The sequence below is a fragment of the Carassius auratus genome, unplaced genomic scaffold (genome assembly GCF_003368295.1).
Source record: "Carassius auratus strain Wakin unplaced genomic scaffold, ASM336829v1 scaf_tig00215393, whole genome shotgun sequence".
In the NCBI taxonomy this organism is placed as follows: Eukaryota; Metazoa; Chordata; class Actinopteri; order Cypriniformes; family Cyprinidae; genus Carassius; species Carassius auratus.
Genome location: NW_020528064.1, coordinates 1,787 through 27,606, shown reverse-complemented (window position 1 = coordinate 27,606; position 25,820 = coordinate 1,787). Strand labels below are relative to the sequence as shown.

At 36.3% G+C, this 25,820-nt stretch overlaps 1 protein-coding gene across 1 annotated transcript; it reads right to left on the bottom strand.

Moving 5' to 3' along the window:
• Window positions 1-44: 44 nt before the first annotated feature.
• On the bottom strand, window positions 45-24,744 carry LOC113094475 (GDNF family receptor alpha-1). Its single transcript, XM_026260086.1, has 9 exons — window positions 24,560-24,744; window positions 23,856-24,164; window positions 23,548-23,631; window positions 7,812-8,163; window positions 7,476-7,585; window positions 6,022-6,156; window positions 3,466-3,665; window positions 1,322-1,366; window positions 45-293 (listed from the first exon to the last, which is right to left on the bottom strand). The coding sequence occupies exons 1-9, from the start codon at window positions 24,618-24,620 to the stop codon at window positions 159-161; spliced, it is 1,431 nt and encodes a 476-aa protein (XP_026115871.1). The 5' UTR covers window positions 24,621-24,744; the 3' UTR covers window positions 45-158.
• Window positions 24,745-25,820: the final 1,076 nt, after the last annotated feature.

The following is a 25,820-nucleotide window of genomic DNA, read 5'->3' as shown; positions in this document are numbered from 1 at the left end:
ATAAGTAAGAAAGTAAAGCAGGTGGACCAAGAATAGTTTCACACTGAAACACCACAGCGCGCACAGAACCACTTGCGGCAAAAAACTCAAAATACAACATTTTTGTATGGTACAGAAGCGGCAGCAGCAGTCCAGCAGCAGGTGTGATCGGTGAGCGGCTATAACGTCTGTGGGGCTGTTAGAAGAACTGAGACCAGAGACAGCAGCAGCACAGTCCAGTCCAGCAGACAGACAGCACTAGATGAGCTCCGAGGTATTGCATTAAAGCTACTGGGGTCATTCAGCTGTGGATCCTGTGGAAAAAAGGTCATGTTTTCATATTGTTAGTCATTCTGACATTTACTGATTGTTTTGTTCTTAGATGTGTAGGCCTTACAAATTTTTAAAAAAGCCTTAAAATATCACAGTTTAGGCAATATATGCATTTTGAACCCCCTTTTTTTGTTTACAGATTTATGTCAATAGTATGAAAGCCCATTTCCACTTAGGGGTTAAAAAATAAAAAGCTGTTTGTTACGTTTTCTTGTAATTATGTTCAGTTTGATTTTATATCTCACACTTGGGACTTTCAGAATTCTCTCTTCAGGTCACTGTAAGATATTAAAGTGAAAGTTTGGACTTCATTCTCAAAATTGCGACTATATTACAGTTGTGACGTTATGTTACATACGGTCGCAGTTGTAAGACATTACAAGATATAAAATCTGTCTTCGACAAAATTGTTTCATAATTATGACTTAATGTCTTGCTATTGTGACTGTGCTTCTTACAACTATGACCTTGTGTCACATAAAATATGATAAATAATTTGGATATAATTATGAGAAATAAGGTCCTAATTGTGAAAACACTTCATAATTACGCATTTATTTATTATTTTGAGCATATGGAATGGAATCAAAAGGGCTGTTCAAACAAGATATGTTTTGCCTTTAAAAGAGCTTAATATGGCCTAGAAACATACTGATATCTGTAAATAAAATAAAAAAAAAACCTTTCCACCTACTTTAAACCATAAGTTCAGATGCTGCCTTAATCAAATTGGCTGTACAGGTAATTTCATCTTAAATTATATTAAACTAACTTTTAAAAAAAAGAAAAATGTTTTGAATGCGGTATACTTTAAGTTGAAATTTGTTAAATTATATTGATGAGCTATGCTATTATGACTTATTGAACACATAATATTTTACAGTGGGATGCAGCAACAACGTCCACTTAGTGCATGATTGTATAGACAAAAATGTACAGAATGCATTTTGTATGAACAGCCCCTTATTGACAAGACAATGCTAGGTGAGTAGAAATATATGATTCTTACCACACACAGAACATCCAGAGTAACATTACTTTTCAGTTTCTGAGCCTATAAAGAAAGAGAGAAGAAGGAAGAAGCTCTTATAAACCATTTCTCACACTGAAGCATTTCCATCCAGCAACCCTTAAAACCAGTGCAATCTAAGTCAAGCACAGCTCCAATAAAGCACTGTAATTTACCACGGAAAATAGAGGTCATATACTGTAGTATTGGCCTCAAAGAGAGGTCTTCAGAGTGAGATGTAATATTATGATAATGAGCCCCACAGCCCACACACAAACACCACACGTACACAGCAGCTTTGGCCAAGAGCTCTCTCTGAGGTCCTACTTCTGCTCAAATCAATGTGCTGTGTGTGTGTTTCAGTGTGTGCAGGAGGCCAGTGTGTCTGCATTAATATGTGACACACCAATACATTTTAATACCCACTTACACGAGACTCTGCTCTGTTATCCGGTTTCCCACATGCACACACACACACACACACAAGTTTGGTTTGTTGAAACGATAAAGTGATTCCTCAGAGAATCTGGAATATAATAAAGGAGCCGCACAATGGGGAGCGAATGGAGCTAATTCTTGCGAGCAGCATTGTGGGATAAAATGATTAATAACCGTCCTGGAAGTCTATCTGACAAAAGAAACTCTTTCGACTAATAAATCATAATATTGTTACTCCAATATGATGAATTGTTAGGCTATATCTGCAGGAGTGTATCCTGGTATTCTGTATTTGAGCTGCAGATTTAAGGGGGAAAAGCATATCAAATACAAGCTTTATCAACAGCATCTGTAGCATGCTGTCAATTTTTTTTACATAAATATTTACATGAACTAATTTTACATGTACATGAACTCTTTTGTTCGATAAGATGAAAAACGGTCTCAGTCATCCTTCTAAGGAGAACAAATAAGGTGGATCTTTATAAGTCCGTAAAACCCTGTAAAAAAAAAAAAACTCAACCATGCTTAACTATTATTACATTTTTCCAACTTCAAGCACTAAAGTCTTCAATTGCATGATGCATTTATTAGGCCAAAAACATAAAAGCCCAGATAAATGCAGTTTTTCTGCTCAAGCACACTGGCTTTTTAATATTTCTGGTCTAATAAACACTTCCCACATCTGGAGACTTGAGTGCATTGGGTGTGTTTTCCTCCCCTATCATTTCAGTATTCTTTTATGAATCCTGAGTGTTTTTTCTCTCAAAATTGTTTCCTTATAATTTTGATGTTGATTGTTTTCTTTTTAGAGATTTTGCTTTTTAAACCAAGATAGCAATTTTCTTTTCTTTTTTTTTTTAAATAGTACATTTAATTTATTTAATGAAAATAAAATATATTTTTAATTCAGTGAAAGAAAATAGCATATATATATATATATATACACCTAAGAAATAATGATGTTTTTAAAGTGAAGGTTATATTTTAATTGTGCCATTTGCCACATAGACTTAATCATAAGTTTATAATTTTTTTTTACAACAATGGAACAGTCACACATTATGTTTTAATTGACAGCTTATGCTCCACAGAGTATATTTAACCTGCAATATTCATCTGAAGATCAATATCTGTGTGTATGCCAGTCATTCAAGAGACTGTGTGTGTGCCAGTCTTGAAGTTAGATTTGCAAATGATTGGTGAAGATATCTTTCCCTCAGAGAGATTGTAATGGTTGGGTGAATCCTGCTTAAGGGTGTTCCTCATGTTAATGTGCCAGCCAATTAGCTCTGACATGACAGCTCTGGCAGTTTGATGTGTCTCATTTCTACCCAGAGGCCCTATGTGTGTGTTATCACTGCAACAGCCCACACCCATCAATCAAAAGTAAACCCTCATCTCACTATGAGGCTCGGAAATAAGAAAGTCATTGTATGCCAAGCGAAGTCTAAAAGCATCCAAACAAGCTGCTGGCTGTTTGTAAAGCTGATGTAGGCTGTGCGTCTTTAACCATCTGTGTGGGCCAACGGCAACATGTGTATCTGACTGACAGCCGTCATTCACCAGAGATAGTCAATATGGTGGTTTAAAAGGCGATTCCAAAAAACTGATTAGGCGACATCTTACACTGCCTTTTTTACTGCACTTTTCAACAAGTTAGATGAAAAGACTGATTAATTTCTGTAATTTCTTGCTTTCAGTACCTGGAGACTTCCACAGAAGCTGTAGAGATGGTCTGAGTTACTGTCCAGGTCATTGGTGAGTGCTGGGTCATCCAATGCGTTGGATGTCCTGTCCCGTCCTCTCTGTGGAGTGTAAGGGTCAGGTGGAGTGGACACAATGGGTGGCTGGGGTTGCCACACACCAACATCTGTGCCGTTACCAAATGCCTGGATGGCATTGCCTGCGTAAAGCAGAAATAAAGAGAAAATGTTTATAATAATTGTAGGGCAAAACAGAATATAAAATTGGCTACTTTAAAAAAATTATTGGAATTTGAATTGAATAAGCCACACCCCCACTGACGTTGAATTTGATTTTCCCCCCTCAAAACTACTTATTATTGTCGAAACACAGCACCTCAATTCAAATTGTGGTATAGTGTTATTTTAGTATAGTTTTATATTATTATAGTATATATATTCATATTTTAAACAGTATTTATATTTAAATCAGTTTCCGTTTAAATGTTATTTCAGTTTCATTTTTAGTAATTCTGCTTTTGTAAATTTAAGTAATTTTAGTTTTAAAAATTTCTATTAAGCTTCATTTATTTTTATTTTAGTTCTAGTAATTGGACAGCTTCAGCTTATTTTATTCCACATTTCAGTTTTCTTTCAAGTCTAAGTTCTTAATCTTATTTTATTCCAGCTTTATAAAATTTTTGTTTTATCTGAATTTCCAAAATGCCTTCTCAATTCAGCCCTGTTAAAATACAATTGACATTGACGTTGCTATCAAATTTAGGGTCTTTTCTTATCTACACCTAACTGGATATTGAGAGCTTCTCTCTTCATCTCTTAATACTAAAGCAGATGAACTCTGATAAAGAGGCACTTAGCTTCTGTGTGTAAGTGAAGTAAGACCTTCACTTACTTACTAAGTTTCTGGGACCTTTCCGGTGATAAAACGGAGGAGGCCATTATGACGGCAACTGCTTTTTTAAATGACTTTATTCTGAAGAGCACTTTCGACTTCAGAGTGTTTTATTTACCTCTTGCCACAGAAAGTTAAAGGGCAAGTGGGAGATTATCGATGGGTACTCAGGTAAAGAATAAGCTGCATGTGTATTAAGTACCGTCTATTGACAGAGACAAGGGTAGGCTGACCTTATTATTGAGTGAGTGTTTTATTTTCCTTAAGGCCGTGCAAGCTCAGTCTGTTTCTTAAGGGTTAAAAACTCATAAAGCCTCATTCTGCATTTTCCATTGCATTGCATTGCTCTCATAAGAATGGATGTGTATTCCAAGCATAATTCTGGATGGTTTGTATACAGTAGATTTAAAGGACAGATTTTTGGGGGTTGTCAGACTGTAGAATATGACCCTGGAGAGATCTTGAGTAAAAGCCAAGACAGACTGTGCAACATCAACTGTACTTATACATCTTAGCAGACTTTAAGGAAAGGAAAGAGTGTATTGACTGTTCATTAATATTGAACAATTTCAAGCGCATCTTGACTGTACAATTGTAACATGTTGGGGGGATCTTTATATTACACATCATATAGACAAGGTAACATTATTATTTCACTCTCTCACACGTCTTTAGTTGCTGTGCTCATATTGTTTATTAGATGGCCATAAAATGAGTGGCCAGATTAAGAGGCTAAGAAGAGAAGTAATTGATGGCTGTTATAATTAGTCAGATTTAATATGTTAAAATCTATGAGATTTTCATCATTTAACCTAATAAAGGTTTACGTTTTGGACATTATTTATTTATTTATTTTCAGTTCAAAATATAAAATTCTGTCATCATTAAGTCAAAAAACCTGCACTAACTACTAATTGAGCATAAACAAAACTGATTTATATCAACAGAAGTGCTGTGTGCATTAGGTCTGATGCATCCTAATAGACCTGCTGCTGTCTGTAATGCACTAATGTCAATAATGGGCCCTCCCTGATATACAAATAATGGCATGTGTTCATTACAAACTAGAAAGAGCTAAGAAATCATTTTGCTGATGCGGTCTCATGCTGTTTGAACTCCTTGACATCTTGTTGGACAATTTTTTTCTCTTTCCCTTCACCTCTCTCTACAGGTAAGCACAAAAGATGAGAACGTGTCAGATATGAGGTGTGGATGTGTCGGCACTGCTGTATCATCCAGCTGTCATCCTAAAGGCCATTGTCATGTAGACAAATCCTCCCTCTCATCTGCTCCCTGTCTATTTCCCTGCATCCAGTTCATCTAAATGGATGTTTTTGAATAACTCCCTGACAAAATAATGCATGCTTTCCCTACTCTTCCAGGCCCATGGACACCTGAGTAATGCTTTATTGCCTTTTTATGTCAATCCCCCTCTCAGCCGCCCCATTTAAGAGGGATTTCTCTGTCTCTCGGTCGTCAGACTGCCCTGAACCACACAGCAACACAAATCGCAGAGATCAGATTTACTGGTGCAGACTGTGAATGATCATGAAGATGCAACGGAGCAGAATTCAGCTTTAGAGTCAGTCTTGATGGGCAGATTCTGTCAGTCAGTGCAGAACGCCGTGTGACTAATGATGCAGCTGTGAATGAAGTCTACTCACGGACACAACGGTTGTTAGTGAAGAACTCGGTGAACTTGTCACACTCTGCTTTTCCGTTTCCGCTGTTGCTGCAGTCGCACCAAGGTGACACGCTGATGCCAGGGGCACGGAGGTAGTTCGGAGTCATCACCGTACCTGTGTCACACATAGCAAGGAGCAAAGTTCAAAGGTCATTTACTGTATGTTGAAAACAAGGATGTTTATGAAATGAGATTCTAACAAGAAAGTGGCTGTTTATTAAAACCTAGCAAGCAGCCATTATAGACAGCATTAGGGATGTTAGATAGGCAGTTTACTAGGTAAGAAAAACAGTGTGAACAAGGCAATGCCTTATAATAAAAAAAACAACAACATTATTTTATCACTAACATTACATAACATAAGTAGTCCAAGTACATTCAAATGCGAAATATAAAAATATTCTAGGTGTATTTGACTTTCAGATGAATACAATGGGAGTTATATTTAAAAATGTTTTGGCCCTTCCAAGCTTTATAATGGCAGTTAATCGGTGGTGAGATTTTGAAGTCCAATAAAGTGTATCCGTCTACTTCCCCATTGCTTCAGGGGATTAATAAAGGCCTTCTGAAGCAAACCAATGCATTTTTGTAAGAAAATATACATGTTTAAAACTTTACAGACCATAAGCTCTAGCTTCTGCTAACTGTCATACACGCCTTTAATTGAGAATGGCGTTCCAGCAGATGAGGGACATAGGCATAGCGTAATTGGATGGATGCACTTTATTGGACTTCTAAATCTCATCACCCATTTACTGCCATTATAAAGCTAGAAAGAGTCAGGATGTTTTTTAATAGAATTCTGATTGTATTCATCCAAAACAAATAAAATGAAAGAAAGTCAAATAAATCTAGGATTACCCAGTACATTATGGGGTAACTTTCTTTTTTGGGTAAACTATCTATTTAAGTGGCACATCAGCGTTATTTTAATGGATGTATGAAGCCAGTTACAAATGCTACATGTAGTTCATCCCATTAACTATGAACATTATCCATCTGAAAACCAGAATATATGCATATACTATGCTTTTTGGTTTTAAGTTTATTTTAAAATGTTATTGAACTACTTTTCAAAAGGCTTGGGTACAATGCTCAATACTTGTATTCAGCAAGGATGCATTCAGTTCATAAAAAGTGACAGTAAACACATTTATAATCTTACAAAAGGTTTTTATGTCAAATAAATGCTGTTCATTTGAACCTTCACTGCATCAAATAAGTTTATTGTGGACAACCATGTTTTTCTGTACATTTACCATTGTAGAACCATTTTTGAAATTAGCTTTGATTCATGGCACTCCAAGGTTTCTATGGTAATGACATGGTACACGTCCAAAAACCATAGCACAAGAATTTCCTATTTATATGATATAAAATATCCTGTATAGTACTGTAATGCCACGATAACTGATTGACGTTGAGTCAACTCACCAATAAGACCTGAATATGCCAGCAGACAGTCGGCATAGTTTTCCTTCAGACACCCAGAAATCGAGCGCGTCTCAGGTTGACAGTTGGTAAGGAAGTCAGCTAAACGAGATCTGAAAAAAAAAAAAAAAAATTAAGCAGGAATGAATAAGAATCCACTCGCCACATCTCCTCATTAAACAGACTCCGCACACAAGTGACATTCCTGCAGTCATCTCTTGTCAGACACCACCATCCACCCCACATGATAAATAATGAACTCTCTGAAAAGTATACTGAATATTCCAGCACTTTCCTCCTTACTTCATGACACGTAACATGAGCTGTCTTTTATGGTACCTGCAGATGTAGTTGGTCTTGCAGGAGTCTTGTAAGGAGAGACAGTTGGGTTTTTCTTTGTCCTCGTAGGAGCAGGCTGGCACGATGGTCTGACGTCTGCGCTCGGAGCAAGCCGTGTGATCCCCGGAGGGGCAGGAGCAGAAAAGCATGCCATAACTGTGTTTCGGTGGCACCTTGTCGAAGAACTGCCGCAGGGCCTTGTGGCACTTGCGCTTGTTACACACCTCAGTGGTTGAGACTCGACTGGTGCAGGGACTGATGTAGAAGGAGCGGTATTTCTTACACGTGTCATTCAGATTGCAGGCCTTGGCGGCGTTCAGGCAGTTGTTGTCCTTCGTAAAGGCCGCCTCACCTATGCGGTCAGAGATTTAGAGGGAGAGTTAGGAACACTACCGGCTGAGTTTACTGATGCTGTAAATGTCAAAGAACACTTGCTAAGAGTGGGGCAACTGTTGACCTTTTAGGACTCTCTGTGAACTTCCTCTGGCTGAGGTCATCCCGTATGGCATTCACATAACTAGAGGCCATATGTCAGCCAGTATGTGGCCTGTGTGAGAGTAACTGTACTCCTAATTGATATTCAGGAAAGTTCCTAGTAGATTTAAAGATGAAGTGTGTAAAATATATTCTCCTGTCCCAGCTTGTTAGCGACAAATAGGCTGCTTACCATGAACAGCGTCAACTACTTGGTTTCTCTTGCACTTTTAAAGTATAATTTCTGTTTGTTTGAGCATCTACGCACAACAACAGTGGCTCAACCAATCGTGTGAGTTTTGGGCGGGGCTCTCTGTTTGACCAGCCAATGGCAGAGTGTTTGGGAAACCTTTTAAAGAATGTAATATATACATACACACTACCATTTAAAGTTCAGGGCTCAGTTAATTTTTTTTTTTCTCTTATTCTCACCAAGGCTGCATTTATTTGATCAAAAATAAAGTTAAAGCAGTAATATTATGAAATAGTGTTACAATTTAAACTGATTTGAACTGACAAAACTGTTTAGCATTGGAATATATTTTAAAATATAATTTAGTCTTGTGATGGCAAAGCTGAATTTACTGCATTGAACCATTACTCAGTTCTTTAGTGTCACAGGATACATCAAAAATCATTTTAATATCGCTCTAAAGAAATATTTTGAAAACTTGTGCTGCTTAATATTTTTGTAGTAAAAGTAAAAAAAAAAAAAAAATGTACTGTCACTTTTGGAAAGTTCAGTGTATCCTTGATTAATTAAAGAAATAAATAACTAAAAAGACTGACCCCACATTTTCGAACAGTAGTTTATAGATTTCTCCATAATTCGTTCACATATTTCATTCTCACCACCAGTCTAGTTTGTCTGAAAATAAAATCACACAAACTCAATTTTTTCTCATTTATTATTGTTTCTCAATTTCTTCAACAGATCCCACACAAACTGCCGCAAGCACAGTGAGACTCAATTTCCAGCCCCTTTTCATGTATTTCCCACCAAGAACTGACATCCTGCAGACTGTTGCAATTAGATAAAGCAACTAAACTCGGTTTAAAATAGGTTTTATTTGTGTTGCGTTTTAATCTTTTGCCTGAGGAACTTCCCTCAGCTGCCTTTACACTTTTCCTTTTATTTCCCTCCGATCAATCTACACAGCATTTGCGTCTCTCGAATAAACAACCTCAGGTAAATGCTTTGCTTTCACTCGCATGGATAAGTTCACAACCCTGAAAATTCTGTTTGTCTTCCCTGTTTCTTCTCTAAGCATTTTTTTTTTTTGCTTAAATACAAATTCCTATAAGAACACAAATGCTGTCGGACTATTAAGAAATGCCAAAAAAAAAAAAAAGAACATAAGCATGTACTGTATACCGTGCTTAGCATTTTCAAAAATAGCTTTAATGATATAGGATGACATAAGGTTTATTTTGGAATAACGATCATCTGAATGTGCATTATACTTTAATTATATGGCTATTTACCAAATTAAAAAAATAAATGGACATGAATTGTTTAGATTTAAATTATTTTAATAGGCTACATGATCAATAGATAGATAGAATATATGATAAAAGACTGACCAATCAGAATCAAGTCTCCAGTGAGCTGTGTAATAAGTGAGGATATTCTTTTTTACCTAATGATGACTCAGACTTCTCTCGAATCCTCTGCTTCCCGCTTCAGTAACTCAAGATTTTTGTCAATGCGCTGCAGCTGTCGCATGTGCATGGAATGCTGCATTTTGCAATTACGTGTTTTGATGAGGAATTTGTGCTTATTGTGGACTTTTGTGAGATGACTAGATGTGATTAAATCTGAAAGCAGCCTAGATCCTTGAGGTTAATTAACCTATTACAAAAACCATTACTTACGTTTGACAAGCACGTTGACATGAGGCTCAAGGTTATTGGATGGATGTTTAATTGTTGATTAGAAGTTGCAGTCATGTGGACAGGTTCTGCAACATGTCAGGGTCTATAAAACTAACCCATATTTTCTTGTGATACATCGAACATAATGCAAAATTAATTTATTATAGTACACCATTAAAATAACTAACTCATGGCTACTTTACAGCTCAGGGAATATTTATTATTATTATTATCTGACTGCTAATTTATATTTGTAACTTGTAAGTTGCATTTGGTTTGATATTCTTATTTGAAGTAGTTCACCCAAAAAAAATTAAAAAATTGAATTTTGAAGTAAAAAAAAATAAGAAATTACTATGATTTACTGAAGAAGGCTCACTGCCAAAACGTTTGATTGTTCTCTGCTGCAAATGTAAAATAAATTGAAAAGTCATTCAGAAGATTAAGTGAGTGCGGATCGCTTACTACAATAAAATGTACTTAGTTTGTTTCTTCATCAGAACAAATTTGGAGAAATTTAGCATTACATTACTTGTTCAACAATGGTGAATGGGTGCCGTCAGAATGAAACTTCAAACATCACAATAATCCACAAGTTATCCAGAGGTACCAGTCCATTAATTACCATCTTGTAAAGTAAAACGTTATATGTTTGCAAGAAACAAATCCATCATTAACTTCTGACAAAAATAAAAGGCCATCATCCTTAATAACACATCCTCAAGTGTGTCCTAACACATCAAAATGCACTCATATTTGTTTATTTAAAAAAAAATATATATGTATATTATTTTGCTCGTAAACTGTGCTTTATATGTGCATATTTCTATCCTGATTCAGACAAGACAACTTAACTGAAGAAAGCATTATTATGAATAGAGGACTATTCTATTTATCCAGAAGCAACATTAGTTGAAGTTAAAATGCCTTGATGATTGATTTGTTTCTTACAAACACACATCTTTTCCCTTCACAAGATGTTATCTGATGGACTGGAGTTGTGTTGATTACTTGAGGGTTGTTGTGATGTTTTTATCAGCTGCTTGGACCCTGCAGAGAATCCAAGTTATATTTCAATGCTAAATTTGTCAACATTTCTGTTCTGATAAAAAACAAACTCACATCTTTTATGGATGGTCTGGGCGTTAATAATTTATCAGCACATTTTCATTTTTAGACTAACTATTCCTTTAATAATTCAAAGACCCCCCCCCCCCCACAAAAAAAAACCTAATTTCTGTAGTCTGTAATGCCATGGTATTTTTGTCAGGGCTGTGATTGTGTGTATAATGACCTCAGCTTACATTCCGCAGTATCAATTGTGAGCCAGAGGCTACTTAGGCTGAGAGCCTGGCCATGTGCACCACAGAGAGTGTGTGTGTTGATGTGGCCTCATGCTCAGGCTGCAGAGTGCTCTGTTGTTTATTGCTCTTTGGGTGCAGGAATAATAAGTGAGCTTCCTTAAGTGGCCTGAGAGATTGGGAGTGCTGCAGACATGGAAAGTGCTGATGGCAGAGACCTGGCGCTTTTCTGGCGGATGCTTAATAATCTCACAGCTTTCCTCCAACTGCTCCAGTCCAATAAAAACACATGCCACTGCAGCAAATCAAATCATACGAGGACTCAACCTCCATAATTGATCTCCCGCTCTCTCTTCCTCTGTGTCTGCTTCTGTCTCTGTCTGCCCATCTCTCCCATCTTCACATTCTCGCTTCCGTTTTGCCTTTTCGATTTGTCTTTAATTCCTCAAACTTTACTTTTCATTCTGTCCTCCTTCTTTTTGGCCTTTCCTTTTATTTTATTTTCTTATTCCTCTCTTTCTTCTTTCTTTCTTTGAAACATGAACTGAGAGCTTCACTAAATCTCCTGAGCTATGAAAGAGCAATAAAGTTTATCTTTGGATAGTTCCGTGCATTCAGTTCTTTTTAGAAATTAAGCTAATGAGACGATTGGACCGTAACCTTCTATCAATTAATGAAAGTGCCGTTGCAGCAGAATGAGGGTTTGTTACAAGATGAACCCTGTCTGACCATCTCTGGGCTCTTTAATAAAGAGAGAACTGCTAGTTAAACAACACTATGAGCTCTGTGTAAAAGACTATCCGCTTAAACTGCTGTCCAGGGACGTTTAATGGCCCTCTGAAGCGATGCCTGCCAATGGCTGACCTCTGGAGCGCGCTTTAAGGGAATTAGCCAGCCCAATTGATATTTGAAAATATCCAGTGGATGTGGAGTCTATTGATTTATTGATGAGTGTCTTTTACCCAAAAGAAATGAATGAACGCACTGATCCATGTGTGTTTACAGAGCAGATCCTTCTGAAGCTGATGCAGCTCTGCTCTGAAAGACCAGCAGTTTGAGGCATCGATCAAACGACTGACGAGGTAAAAGGCAGGACTTTATAATAAAATTTACATTAGTTGACTTCTCTCCAGAGATCATCCATTGAAATGTCTTTAAGAAGAGGCTGAAAAGATGTCAATCTTCTTCGACATGCTTTCCATTAACTCTCTATGCATGCGTAGTTCTTAACCAAATGAGTACGGTATGTTACTTCAGCAAACTTCCTGCCAGTTCTTTTTCTAGTTAAAAAGAATAAAATGTATGGCCTTTTGCTTTTTAGGTCATTGATATTATTAAAACATTAAAGGTGCCGTATGTAGGATTTGGGTCATAATTGTGGTTTTTTTTCACCTGGCCCCTCCTCCTCAGACTTGACTTACACACAGGTTGCCAGATTGGCGACACCAACAGGAACAGACCCCTTTCATTTGGAACCCTCCATGACTGAAATGAATACGCTGTGTTTTCCCACAAACTGACCATTGGGTAAACTGGCAGTGGGCGGGTTACACAGACCGAAACAAAGACAGACATTCCGACACGGAACACACATTTTCAAAGGAGAATAATTGACTATAGCATTGTTTTTCAGAGAAACAAGTATGTCAACAGCCTGTTTGTTAATAAATATCTTATGGTATTTTTATGCTTTATTACTGTCAAAAACTTACATACAGCTCCTTTAATATTGGCATATAGTATACTGGCTGTTCTATACCATAATGTAATGTATCAAATCAAAAAAGTAAATATTTTATTTGTTTAAATCAATTTAACAATTATATATATATATATATATATATATAATATTTAATTTTAATCAAAGTTAAATAATGATCTCTAGCATTAAACCTGGTAATCTGATGGGTAGTTTAGACTAGAGATTGTGAACTGCTGACCCATAACAGGCTGATGTAATGGACACTTTAGCCAGTTCCCGACAGCACTGGCATATTGATATGACCTCAAATAATTACCAGAGCCGGAGGGAATTGGGGGTCCAGTGGTGTATTTGATACTCCAGTGGTGCCATGAAATTCCAGCAACGTCTGGGAGCTGCTATTGTAACAGTGACAATGGAGGGAGTCACTTGACTCTGGATATTCAACTATGTGTGTTTTGGAAGCAAGAGACGGAAAGCTTTAAGGAGCTCGAGACTGTTTGAGTAAATGATGACTAGGGGCTTTATATGTGTGTCTCAGTGTGTGTGTGCAGCTGTGCATGTCCAACAGCCAAGCAATTAAACTGCATAAAATCTCATGAGTGTAATTAATAAAGAGTACAGTGTTGATGGCTTTCAATCCAGAAGAAAAATCAATGTCTAATAAGACATAAAACTGGTATTTGATGTTTACCATCAACAACTGCCAAGTAATTTCCCTCTGGGGCTCTGCCTTCAATTTACATACATTAGCAGTAAAACATACAAGCCACTATTTATTAATCTGAGAGAAACGGAGCCAAGACTGAGCCATTAATAAATTGAGATTGAAAGAATGACGCATGCGGGGTGTAAAATGAACACTCGCTGAGTGCCAAATGCATGTCAGATTGCCTGGCAGCTAAATAATATGGAGATTCTCGTCAGTTTGCTGGTAACTTTAACAGGAGCTGCTACATAAGACAGGATTTACCTTGAATTCAGAGAACGATCATCTGACCTTCACGGATCGGAGAAATTCAAATCAAAGACATACAGCACATCCTGTAACAATTCTTCCCTTCATAGGATTACCTAGGATGCTCAAGGTGTCTATTTATATGTGGAATTGCATATGATATAGCATATAATGATGTTGATTATAAAAGTGGTGTGCTGTTACTCAGATGCATGCACAATTTTTATTATTTGAATTATTATTAAATTTATCAATTTGAATTATTACTAAATATTGTTTTGTCCCGATTTTAAGCTATTTTCCCTCATTTGTAATAAAACATGCTATATATAATTTCAATGCTTTTAAAAAAATGCAAGGCTTGTAAAAACAATCATCAATGCATCTTTCGTTGGAAGGTACAACAATTATTTTAGACCCTGCATTCATCTTTTTGTGCCACACCTCCCTTTGTTCACAGATAAACATTTCATTATAGTTAAAATCAGAACAGTAACATTGAAGCATGCTCCAAATCAGACTTGTTTGGACATAAACATAAATGTTTTTCCATAAAAAGAACTTGAATGGTTTGAATGAGAAAAGGAGCTAAAGTGAGCAACAGATAATATAATGTGGGATAAATCCACTGATGAATGCAGGCACAGTCTTAAAAGAGAAGGAGGGGGTGTCCCATACACATTCCCACAATATTGGACTCAGGAAATGATAACTATAGGCTTCATACATCACAAACAGTGAGGCACACATCCACAGCGGGGGATCAGTCCTTTGGGAATGACAGCATAGAGCTGTCAACCCAGCCCATTAGAATAAAGGATTTCCTCTTTCTCTCGCTAGGCTTCTCTCCAAAATCCACTCCAAAGGATTTGTATTATATATGTCTGACAGCCAATACACTCTCAGGGTCTATTCAGTCTGTACTCTTCTGCTGTGTGTGGGTGTTTGAGTCTTTCTCTCTCTCTGTGTGTGTGTGTGTGGGACATTGTATGTCCTTAATCTCAGCGGTGACAGATGACGTGACTTTAGGTGGCCTGAAATGCTACGGTCACACAAGCTCAGACAATACTGCAGTGCGGGCACGTTGTGATCGGGTTACAAAAAACATAGGCAGCGGATTCGTTTATAAATACTGCATTAGAGATCAGCAGCATTTGATGTGAAAATATGAACAGTTATGCTGTATTATGAAGTGCTCTGCTTTTAACCTGTTTAATGACGTAGTTATTAACACTAATCTTTTGTTATGACAAGGTCAATGACATACATATACAGCTTTATGAGTTATGACCTTCTCAGCCCGTCAGGTTTCAAAAATTATGATTCAGAACATAGCATGTCCTTTCATACATGAACGCAGTAGAGGAGTGATATTTATTCAACTGGTTTCTCTCAATAGAAAACTGCATTGTCTCCCTCAATCTAACAAAATAATACAGAACAACTCTAACAGGGATTTTTATAATTTTTAAATCTGTTCTTTCAATTCTATTTACCAAAAAGAGTCATTCAGTTTCACTTACCAATAAATTAGTTGACTCTTTAAAGATGCGGTAGGGAACTTTTGACGCTCTAGCGGTTAATAAACAGAACTGCTTACGTCTTGCGGAAGAACATCGTAGCCGGAACTACTTCTCTCTGTTTATGTCTATGAAGAATCACAAAGGTACTGGGTTACTCCACCACGGTACCCCCGAAGCAATCAAAAATAGTCCGAATATAAACACTTATTATAGGTGTACCCTAGTGATTCAGGACAAGCCAAAAACACTGTTTGGAAAATGGATTCATGGTGTACTCGCTTATTATATAGATTTTTTTCACAGATTATCTGTCTCATATTCTACTGTCAGGACATAATGACAGGTTTAATAAATATGTAAAAAATATATTTTTTTTTTTACAAAAGTTCCCTACAGCACCTTTAAGTTAAACCATTACAAGTATTTGTTTATGTACAGATTTATTCAAGAACTGTTTATGACTGAAACACCATAACAATATTAATTTTAAACAATTGTTTTTTAAAGTGGCAGCTAAACTATAACAGCACATAAAAATGTACTCACATTTACTCGTATGGAACACAATTATTGATTATTGAAGTTTCTAATCAAGACTGAATGCTTGCTAAAAACAGGTTTATATATTTTATGCTAATTTATTATGAAATTTATTTATGAAATGTATTTTTATATATTGTACTTCGTTGCACTTTTTCGGGACTGTTCACATAGAAAAAAAATTGATTAGAAAAATGCAAGACATCGATCAATAGTAAAATACTTCTGTTTAGCACAATTATTCAGAAAACATTGAAAAAGTGTTGCAGTGGAATTGAAAAATGTTTATATGTGTGAACAGCTCCTTAATGTCACAATTTGCCACCTGTCCTTTCTTACAAATCAAGAACATTAGCCTGAATAAGCTTTAAATTAAGTGCATATCAGAATTCCTTGAATCAAACAAATCTTTTTTATGCATTCCTTTTATTCTGCACCAGAGTGTTTCGAATTTTGGGCGTTTTCCATTAATTTTCCTCCTTTTTGTCGCACTTGACAGTGTTATTGATGCTGAATGATTTGCAATCAACCATCCAGACATTTGTAATTACCAGTGCTTATGAGCTGTACACAACACAGCATGCACAAGCTTTAAATGTCATTTTTGCCTCCAGCAATCCTCAAGCTGTTTATGTGTTTTCTGACAAGGCCAACATATTGCTCATAGCGTGAGATGAAGGGGATTTAGGACATTTGATTTGTGTGTTTCTCTGTGTTTACATGCTTATCTCATAGCAGAGTTTTATTAGCTAATGTGGAAAACAGTCTATTTCTGTATAAACATGAAGCGTTCTTTCTGTTTGTCTCTCGCTGTGTTTTGCTTGTGTGGCAGCTGGTTGGGATTCATGAACCGTACAGCCCTGGCATCCATGTCAATGATGTGAAATGAGATTGGAAATCAAATTGCACTTCCAAACAATAACTGCTGACAGAGCCATTTTTTCATATTTAATAACCTCTTCCTCTCTTATAGGCTTTTTGCCACTCTTGCCAATACCAGTGAAGGTTTGAATTGATTTTCTTAAAACAGACTATGGCAATTCAAATGAACATTATGCATATGAGTTTCATCCTCCTGAATGTTTAAAGCAATGATAGGATTTCCTGTCATTATGGAGACAATGAAAGTATGGATCAAGTAAAACACAGCCAGAAATAAATTAGACAGACGTTTTAAAAAAAACATATATGTAATAACATTGAAAAGGATTTTAATTTAGTATCCATCATAATTACCCCATTACTTCTTTCAATAGACTCTCTCTCTGTTTCACATTCAGTCAAATTATTTCTCTGGATGAGTGGCGTGACTGAATACAACCAAATTTATGCAACTCATGAAAGGAAGCAGACCATCTTGCATGAGAAGAGAAGTGGTCTCTCCGCTCTCAATGCATCTCCATTCTCTTAGAAGACAGGGCCACATGGGACTTGTTACTACATTCTGGACCAGCCTGAGGGTGTGAATAATTCAGATGACCAGGGCAACCTCAGTTCTGTGTGTGAGAGAAAATGGACGGCCACTATATCTCTATCTCTCTTTTCTGTGAAATGGTGCACTGCAGTTGTAAGGGCATCAGAAACAGTCAGGGATGTGTACTTCATTTCCATACAGTAGATCTGTTTGACCTAAACCAATGATACATTGCACTTTTTAAATCACTACGGCAGCAATTACACACATGTATAAATACACTGCTGTCCAAAAGTTCAGAGCCAGTGAGATTTCTTAAATTAATTATGCATTTTTTTTTGGCAAGGATGAATTAAATTAATCTCAAATGACAGTAAAGCCTTTTGAATTTTACAATAAATATTAGCAAAAAAAAAAAAAATAACTAAAAAATTTAAGCAGCACAATATTAATAATAATAAATTCACAGAAATTCACACATTAGAATGATTTCTGAAGGATCATGTGACATTGGAGTAATGACTGCTGAAAATTTAGTTTTGCATCATAGTATTTCACAGTATTACGTTTTTTTTTGTTTTTTTTTACTTTTTTCTGATCAAATAAATGCAGCCTTAGTAAGCATAAGATACTTTTTTCAAAAACTTACAAAAAACTTTTTAAATAGTAGTGTGTATGGATATTATATGTATGTATAATATACTGTATATATTATCAAATGCTATATATGCAAAAGAAAATCGCTCATTTTGACATAACATATGATAGTGAGTAGCTTGTATAGCATAGTGAGACAAATGAATAACTATTTGTGATCAGTCTATTATTGCCAAGCCTGCACACCAAATCTGGGACATGAGAAAATCCATTAACAAGGCATGGAACAAGAGTCATCTTTCTAAACTGGTAGGAGTACTGATAGCAAAACATCTTCTTTTCCAGCCTTCACTATGATCTTTGGTTCCACACATTTATTTGACCCTCATGTTCACTCAAGAGAAACTTTACCCAAACATTTGTAGATATTAGACAAAAGTAGATATTTTGAAAATGCAAAAAATGCTCCACAGACGAAAAAGTCATACAGATTTGGAAAGACATGAGGGTGAGTAAATGAATTTTCATTTTTGGGTGAACTATCTCTTTCATTTCACGTTTATTAATTCAGAAATGGCTGCTGTTCTCTTTGTCTTCATTGCTACAGCTCTTCCCTGATCAGGTGGCACAACTCTCGCTCTGCAGTGACAGTCTGATCACTCTTTGTCTCTCGTGACCGCTTCTTTAATTGATTTATGGAAAGGACCGTTCTAATTCAAACACCGCCAGGCGAATATATTCCAGTGGTTATTTGGTTTGAATATCTTATGATTAATGGTACAATGAACATGTTTATTTTGCCATAGCACTGGAAGACAAAGAAAATGCCATATGTGACCCTGGACCACAAAACTGAAAACCAAGTTTTATATATCATCTGAAAGCTGAAAAAAAAAAAAGCTTTCCATTGATGTATGTGTTTTTAGGATCGGACAATATTTGGGCAAAGATACAACTATTTGAAAATCTAGAATTTGAGGGTGCAAAAAAATCTAAATACTGAGACAATCGCCTTTGAATTTGTGCAAATGAAGTCTTAGCAATTCATATTACTAATCAAAAATTAAGTTTTGATATAATTATGGTAGGAAATTTACAAAATATCTTCATTGCACATGATCTTTACTTATTAGCCAAATGGTTTTTAGCATAAAAGAGAAATCGACAATTTTGACCCATACAAAGTTCTTTTGGCTATTACTAAAACTATACCTCAGCGACTTAAGACTGGTTTTCAGATCCAGGTTCACATATGACCTACAGAAAGGCCATTAATGTTTTAAACATATAAAGCAACCCAAAAATTACAATTCTGTCATCATTTACTCATGTTGTTCCAAACCTTATTGCTTCATTGAATGCACAAAAGCAATGTTCCTCAGAAGAAAGAAAGTCTTTCTTTCAAGATTTGGAATGACATAAATGTGAGTAAATGATGACAGAGTGTTCATTTTTGTGTAACTGGTCCCTTTAACTGTGGAAAACCTAATAAGCTTTAACCTTCCCATCAAGTTCCCTGCCTACTGGCAAACCATTGTACAATTCAGCACAATTCAATTCTGCCCAACCCTTTTGGCTACTTTTTTACTGAAACAGTGCATGTCTTTCCTTTTTCACATGACTAATCTTCCCCCTCTTTTTTTGAGATCCCATGGCTGAAGGGGAGCTGCTACTAAACCCCCAAACCCTCAAACCTATTTAGAGCTTGAGGGGGTGCCATCAAATAATGATGACACAAAGTGCCTATACAGCAGATTGCATACAGACGCATCCCGAACAAAGATTCTGCAGTTCCAACACACCCATCAAACTGAGTGATCCAAGAGGCATCAAGTCCCTAACCCAGCTTCTCATAAACATAACAAATAACGTGTGTGATTATTCAATCTGTTTTGAGTGCTATTACCTCAGTGATGGACCTTTATGGAGAATAGTACATTTGCTAAAGCTTAAAATGTTAAGTTGGAGGGTGAATTGTCTTGCTCAGCAATTATTAGCTGCTTAATGTGGCCATTCACATTGATCTCAGTTATGTTTCTGACAGGAAGTGTAACCTGAACACATTTACTGAAACACTGGTGTTTTTGCATTAGAGCCCAGGACAGCTACAATTAGATGAGCAGGCATTTCTGTTAGAACTATGAAAAGAGTTCGAGAAAGCTGATACCTTGTTGACTATGTTTTGTCTCTGTGCTTGGCCTCATGTTTCCCCTCAAGGATATTCAGTACTGTGTTTCCATGCTGTGCGCCATACGAGTTCTCAAGTCTCTCACAGTCACAGACTGAGTCAAGTCGTTTGTCACAAGTTTAAGTGACATCTCAAATCCAATAAAATTCAAAACAGTTCTAGTTATTAGAAATTGCTTGTGGAGTTCCTTATTTGTAAGGCACTTTAGATTCAAGTGTTTCCTAAAGCATGGGTTTTCGAACTGGGAAGTTCACCAAAAAATAGTTAGCCACTGAAACAAATTTTGGCTTAAAAACGAATTAGTCAACAATTTCAAAAAATGGCAAAAAAACAAACAGAATTAAATACAGTATGTCTGAAATAGTATTTTCTTGTAAAACATATTCCTTAATCTTTATTAACACCTTATGCTGTAAAGAAAGTAATTAATAATTTTGCTTTCTAAAGAATGGTCAGAAATTAATCAGGTATTTTACTCTATTGACAGCCATAGTTTTATGTTTCTCTTCAGGTTCATAGGCCTAATTGTATCTCAAAGTATGAATGTCTACTGGTTTAATTCAATGTTGTCAGTCAAGTTTTCAATAGCCTACACTTTATAGATTTTAGTGTAATTAAAAAAAATATATATAAAAAATTATAGTTACTTTGAATAAAAACATCTGCTACATGACTAAATGTAAATCCCTTGAATCACTTGCCATGTCAAGTTTCAAGTCGTTTTTTTATGAGTCCAAGTCAAGTCGGAGAATAGTTTATTGACAGAAGTTGACTGATGTATTTATAGTAAAAAAAATTATAACTAATGCTCACACAACCCATCAACCACCAACAGGGGTCTAATACACTGATCCAAAAATACCTAACGACCATTGGAATTTGGTGCTTGTTGGCACTGTGTGAACGAGCCTCAGACTTGAGTATCCATTTCTGCTGTGAACAGCCTGAAAACACCCACACAGGGTGTTGTATAGAGATGTCCCACTGAGAACAAGAGATTAGGGTCAGTTATTATTGGGGTCCTGTGTGTGGGCTGATTCTGTGGTTCATGACAGTAAATATAAAAGCACTTCACGGACAGGACACACAATGAACACTAACCAACCAAAGGTTTTTTTGGCATACTGTATTAGGCACCGCTCAAGTTACTTCCTATCTCTTTCTCTCTTCAAACTATTGTGTTAAACAATTGGTTTTCTGCTAGTCTTCGTTGATGCAGTTAATCATTTTGATATAAAGGATTTTCAACAGTTTCTTCGAACCTGTATAACCCTGACACTGCACCATCTCAAGAAGGGGAACGTCTCTCCATCTGGGCCATGAAGAGATCTGGTAGAGCAGCTCTGGGTCTCTCAGCCGAATCAGTTTTTATTGAAGCTGCACTGCAGCAGTCATAAACATCCTGTGAATTATTACTAGAGGTTGCTGGAACATGCGAAAACCGTTGCACCCTTTCCACTATTTTTTGCTCTAGATATGCATGGAAAAAGTAAAGAGGTTTGCTGTGAGATTAATATTCAGTTGCATTGCATCCAAATTCAAAAATAATTAAAATGAATGTCTTTCTCTTTCTGGTGATGTAAAACACCTGTAGCTGTCTGTTAGATAGCAATACAACAGCAAAGCTGTGATGTTCATTTTATAATAATGCTCTAATAGCACCAGAATGATGATTAAAGAATTAACAGCTGGTAGATTTAAGCTTTTTTGTACATTCCGAATCCTTGACCGTATTGATTAACGCTTCAGGAAAGAACAAGACTGCAATCTCAGAAGCTGTGTCTCTTCTATGGCTTTATTGATTTGAAGTGGACCGAGGGGGAATGTAAGGGGAGGGTGTCTTGCATGTAATTTCACGTAATGCCCAAATATTCCTTATGGACCTACAGTATATTCATAATGAATGCAAACCTAATGCAAACAAAACCACAGACACTTGGTTTCTGATCAAAACCTACTGGGCTGCATCACATGCTTTTCAGAAAGGTAGGCAACTTAATTATGATGGCTTCTAAGATATTCAGTTTATATGAGCAATATACAATGATACAAATGGTCAAATGGCTTTTGGAGTTCAGTTGGACTCTAATATCAACTCTAATATCAACACATGTATATATATATATATATATATATATATATATATATATATATATATATACACACACACACACACACACACACACACACCCACACACACACACACACACACACACACAAAATAAATATTGTGTGTGACAATCCAAAAATTGTCTGTTAAAACACTTTTTTTCCCAATAGTTGTGCGCTGTGTATTTTATGCATATACTGAAAAAATATTGTGTAGAATCAATTTTTCCTCAGAGATTACTATTATATTTTACAAATAAATACAAAAAACCGTAAGTATCAGAATATTACATTAAATGTGAAACTGTAAAGTAGAAAGCCTGAAATAGTATTTTCTTGTAAAACATCCTCAAATAATGTAAATTTTTTCCAACATTAAAAATCTTTTTCAAAAAGCATGGTAACATGATGTCAAACGCTACTGAAATAAATTGCGAGTTGACTCTCAAACAGGGTGCTGAGTGCTATTTGGGTTCTAAGTAGAGTGTTCCAAATCGGTCATTTTTGAGTTTCTCTGATGAACAGAGCTTCTGCATGTCTGTCACCACAGAGATTTATTGCAGAACTTCCACAGTCAAGCACAACTTGGATTGAGAGATTCAGTCAGTATTATCTTCAACACTAGCAGACCTCACAGTAGCTGAACAGGGGAGGAACAGCGCCATCTACAGGACACGACTGAACCGTCGCCATCAAGCAGCACTTGTTCTGTTAGTCCTCTAGAGGAATTTTTTTTCCTTTTCCAAGGACATCACTGAAACCTGTTCACTCAAATCTCTAACATCCATTACAAAGCAAGCTTTCATAAATAACTGATGCAGGCGGGCCATTCATAAGCCACCAGACATTTAAATTTAAATTAATTCATTCGGCAGCCACTTTTATCCATTGCCAAAAGAGCATATCTCAAGAACGAGGCAGGGAAAGAGCACATACACATACACCTAAGAGACATAGGCTATTACACACATTAAGCATACAGACAAAACAAAAAAAGCTGGCAATTGATTTGTACATGGTGTTGTGAGGTGGAGATAAATTATCATCAGACTTACCTGATATTATTGGAGCCAGACGAAAAATATCAGACAAACGGCTGTTTACTGGCTCATATGGTGAGTCCTCTAGCAAGTCGTTGGCTGGAAGATAAACAACAATAATAAGAATAGTGTAGTAGAAATAGTAATTTAGCATGAAGAACCCAAAGTGTTTACATGTATGTTTCTTAGGACCAGAACTTTTGAACTTTTGGTTTGGGTTATTAAAGCTCTGAATGATTTCTACTGCATTTCCAAGACTACAAGTTGTCTACAAAGCAAGATCATTTCTGATATTGGATTCTGTTGGTCCTGGATCTGCTCACCTTGTAAACTTTGGTATATACTCCAGAAGATGCGCAGACAGTTTTTCTCTTTCTTCATTCCTCTTCTACACTTGCAGTCGTACAGAGGACTTTGCTTCATGGACTCTATGGCGCTCCTGCACTCGTCCTGCGCCTCGGGTTCCGCCAGCATGCTGTAGTTCCCGGCTCTCCCGGCCACACACTGTCTCATGGTTCGGTACTTTGTGCTGCAGCCGTACTTCGCCAAACACTGTTCATGAGCCCTAACGCAGTCCAGCCGAACCGACCGAGACTGTGAGATCGCATCTGCCTTTGAGAAGTGCATTACATCTGTGCAGGGAAAATACAAAGTTACAGATGTGAACGAATAAAACAGAATGTCAGGCACATTGTTACCACGATTTTCTCCTGTTCATAATTAAGGTGATAGGACTTACCTAGTTACTTTAGTAGACCCAAACAAATAGGTATGATAAAAGACAAAACACTAGAATTTTTTTTTCCTATAAATCCCTAATATTTACAAAATGTAAAAAGTAATGATTATGACTGAATATCAATAGGCTTATAATAATATTAACTATCATAAAATTCATAAAAAAAATAAAAAACACACATTTTGCTATGTATTTTTCTGAATTACGGTAGGCAATTTGTCTGTTTTAGGTTAGGTGTAACAGATGTAACGCGCAAACAAACACTGGGACACATGCATCTCAACTTACCAAGGACAGGCAACATCATCCAGAAAGTTGCGAATATCATCGTTGCTTTATTCGGATCCATTCAGAGAGCAGAAAAACTGGTTAAATACGATATAGAACAATTCCCACAATAAATCCATTGCGCGCCTGCAGCGCATTGGTGAGGAACAAGTGATCAGACATCATATACACATCCGGACAGACTCCAACAAAGCGCTCAGTGCTGCTCTGATGGACACACCCCACGAGAACAGAATAAAAACCAATACTCAGAGTTCCGATATTACGATGAAAACACTAATAGCGCGACATAGCGTTATATTTAACCTTTTGATATCTTCTTTATCATATCTTCAGCAATCGTTCTAAACATCAGTTTGTCTTAAAACATGTATATGAACATGAATAAAAGAAAATTCCAAAATGATTTAAAGTTCACGTCAGTCCACATCAACTGTCAGCGTGTGCTGTTGCGCGCTCAGTTGCCCGGACAATTCATGTAAGGTCGAAGTACGCGCACTAAGTGTGAAGATACTGCGCATGTGCTCGGATCTCTGGAGAAGGTCGGTCCTTTTGGCTCAGTTGGACAGTGAATATTCGCTGATTAGACACCATTAAGCACTTTACTTAATAAGACTGTTCCAAAGACTTTCCAAGCATAAATGGAATACACTTTGCGATCCATAGCCATCTGACAAACCGATTTTTTTTTTTTTTTTTTTTTTTTTTTATAATTTTATTTTGTTATTTGGCTTTCTTATATGACGATGTAAACGAAATACTAAACATTTTTGAGTGTTTTTAATGTGTCAATCTATAATAACGTGATAATATTCATGTTTTTTGTGCTGGAAACCGATTAGGTAGGCTAGCTGATGTTACCTCAGTTGAATGCGCCTGTTTGACACACTCAAGTCTTGACTTGTAATATAAGTTTTCTTCAATTAAGCTTCACGAATAATAATAATAATAAAAAAAATAAATAAAAAAAAAACTTTTATGAGCTTTTATTCCTAATTTATTGTATGGAGGAATTCAGAGCATGGGCGCCACCTGTTTACTGAAGAATAGTATGACAGTTGCCTTTTCAAACCAATGCAGTAGAAGCTTGAATACATTTTCCAATAATATCAGTTGCATATAGAAAAAAATAGGAAGATTATTAAAATATTATTTATAAATGTCTCAAAATGGACTAAATAAGAAATCACGAATCATATTGTAATGCATTAATCAATAAACGAGCAAAACAAAGCATATACATTCCCAAACATACATCTGC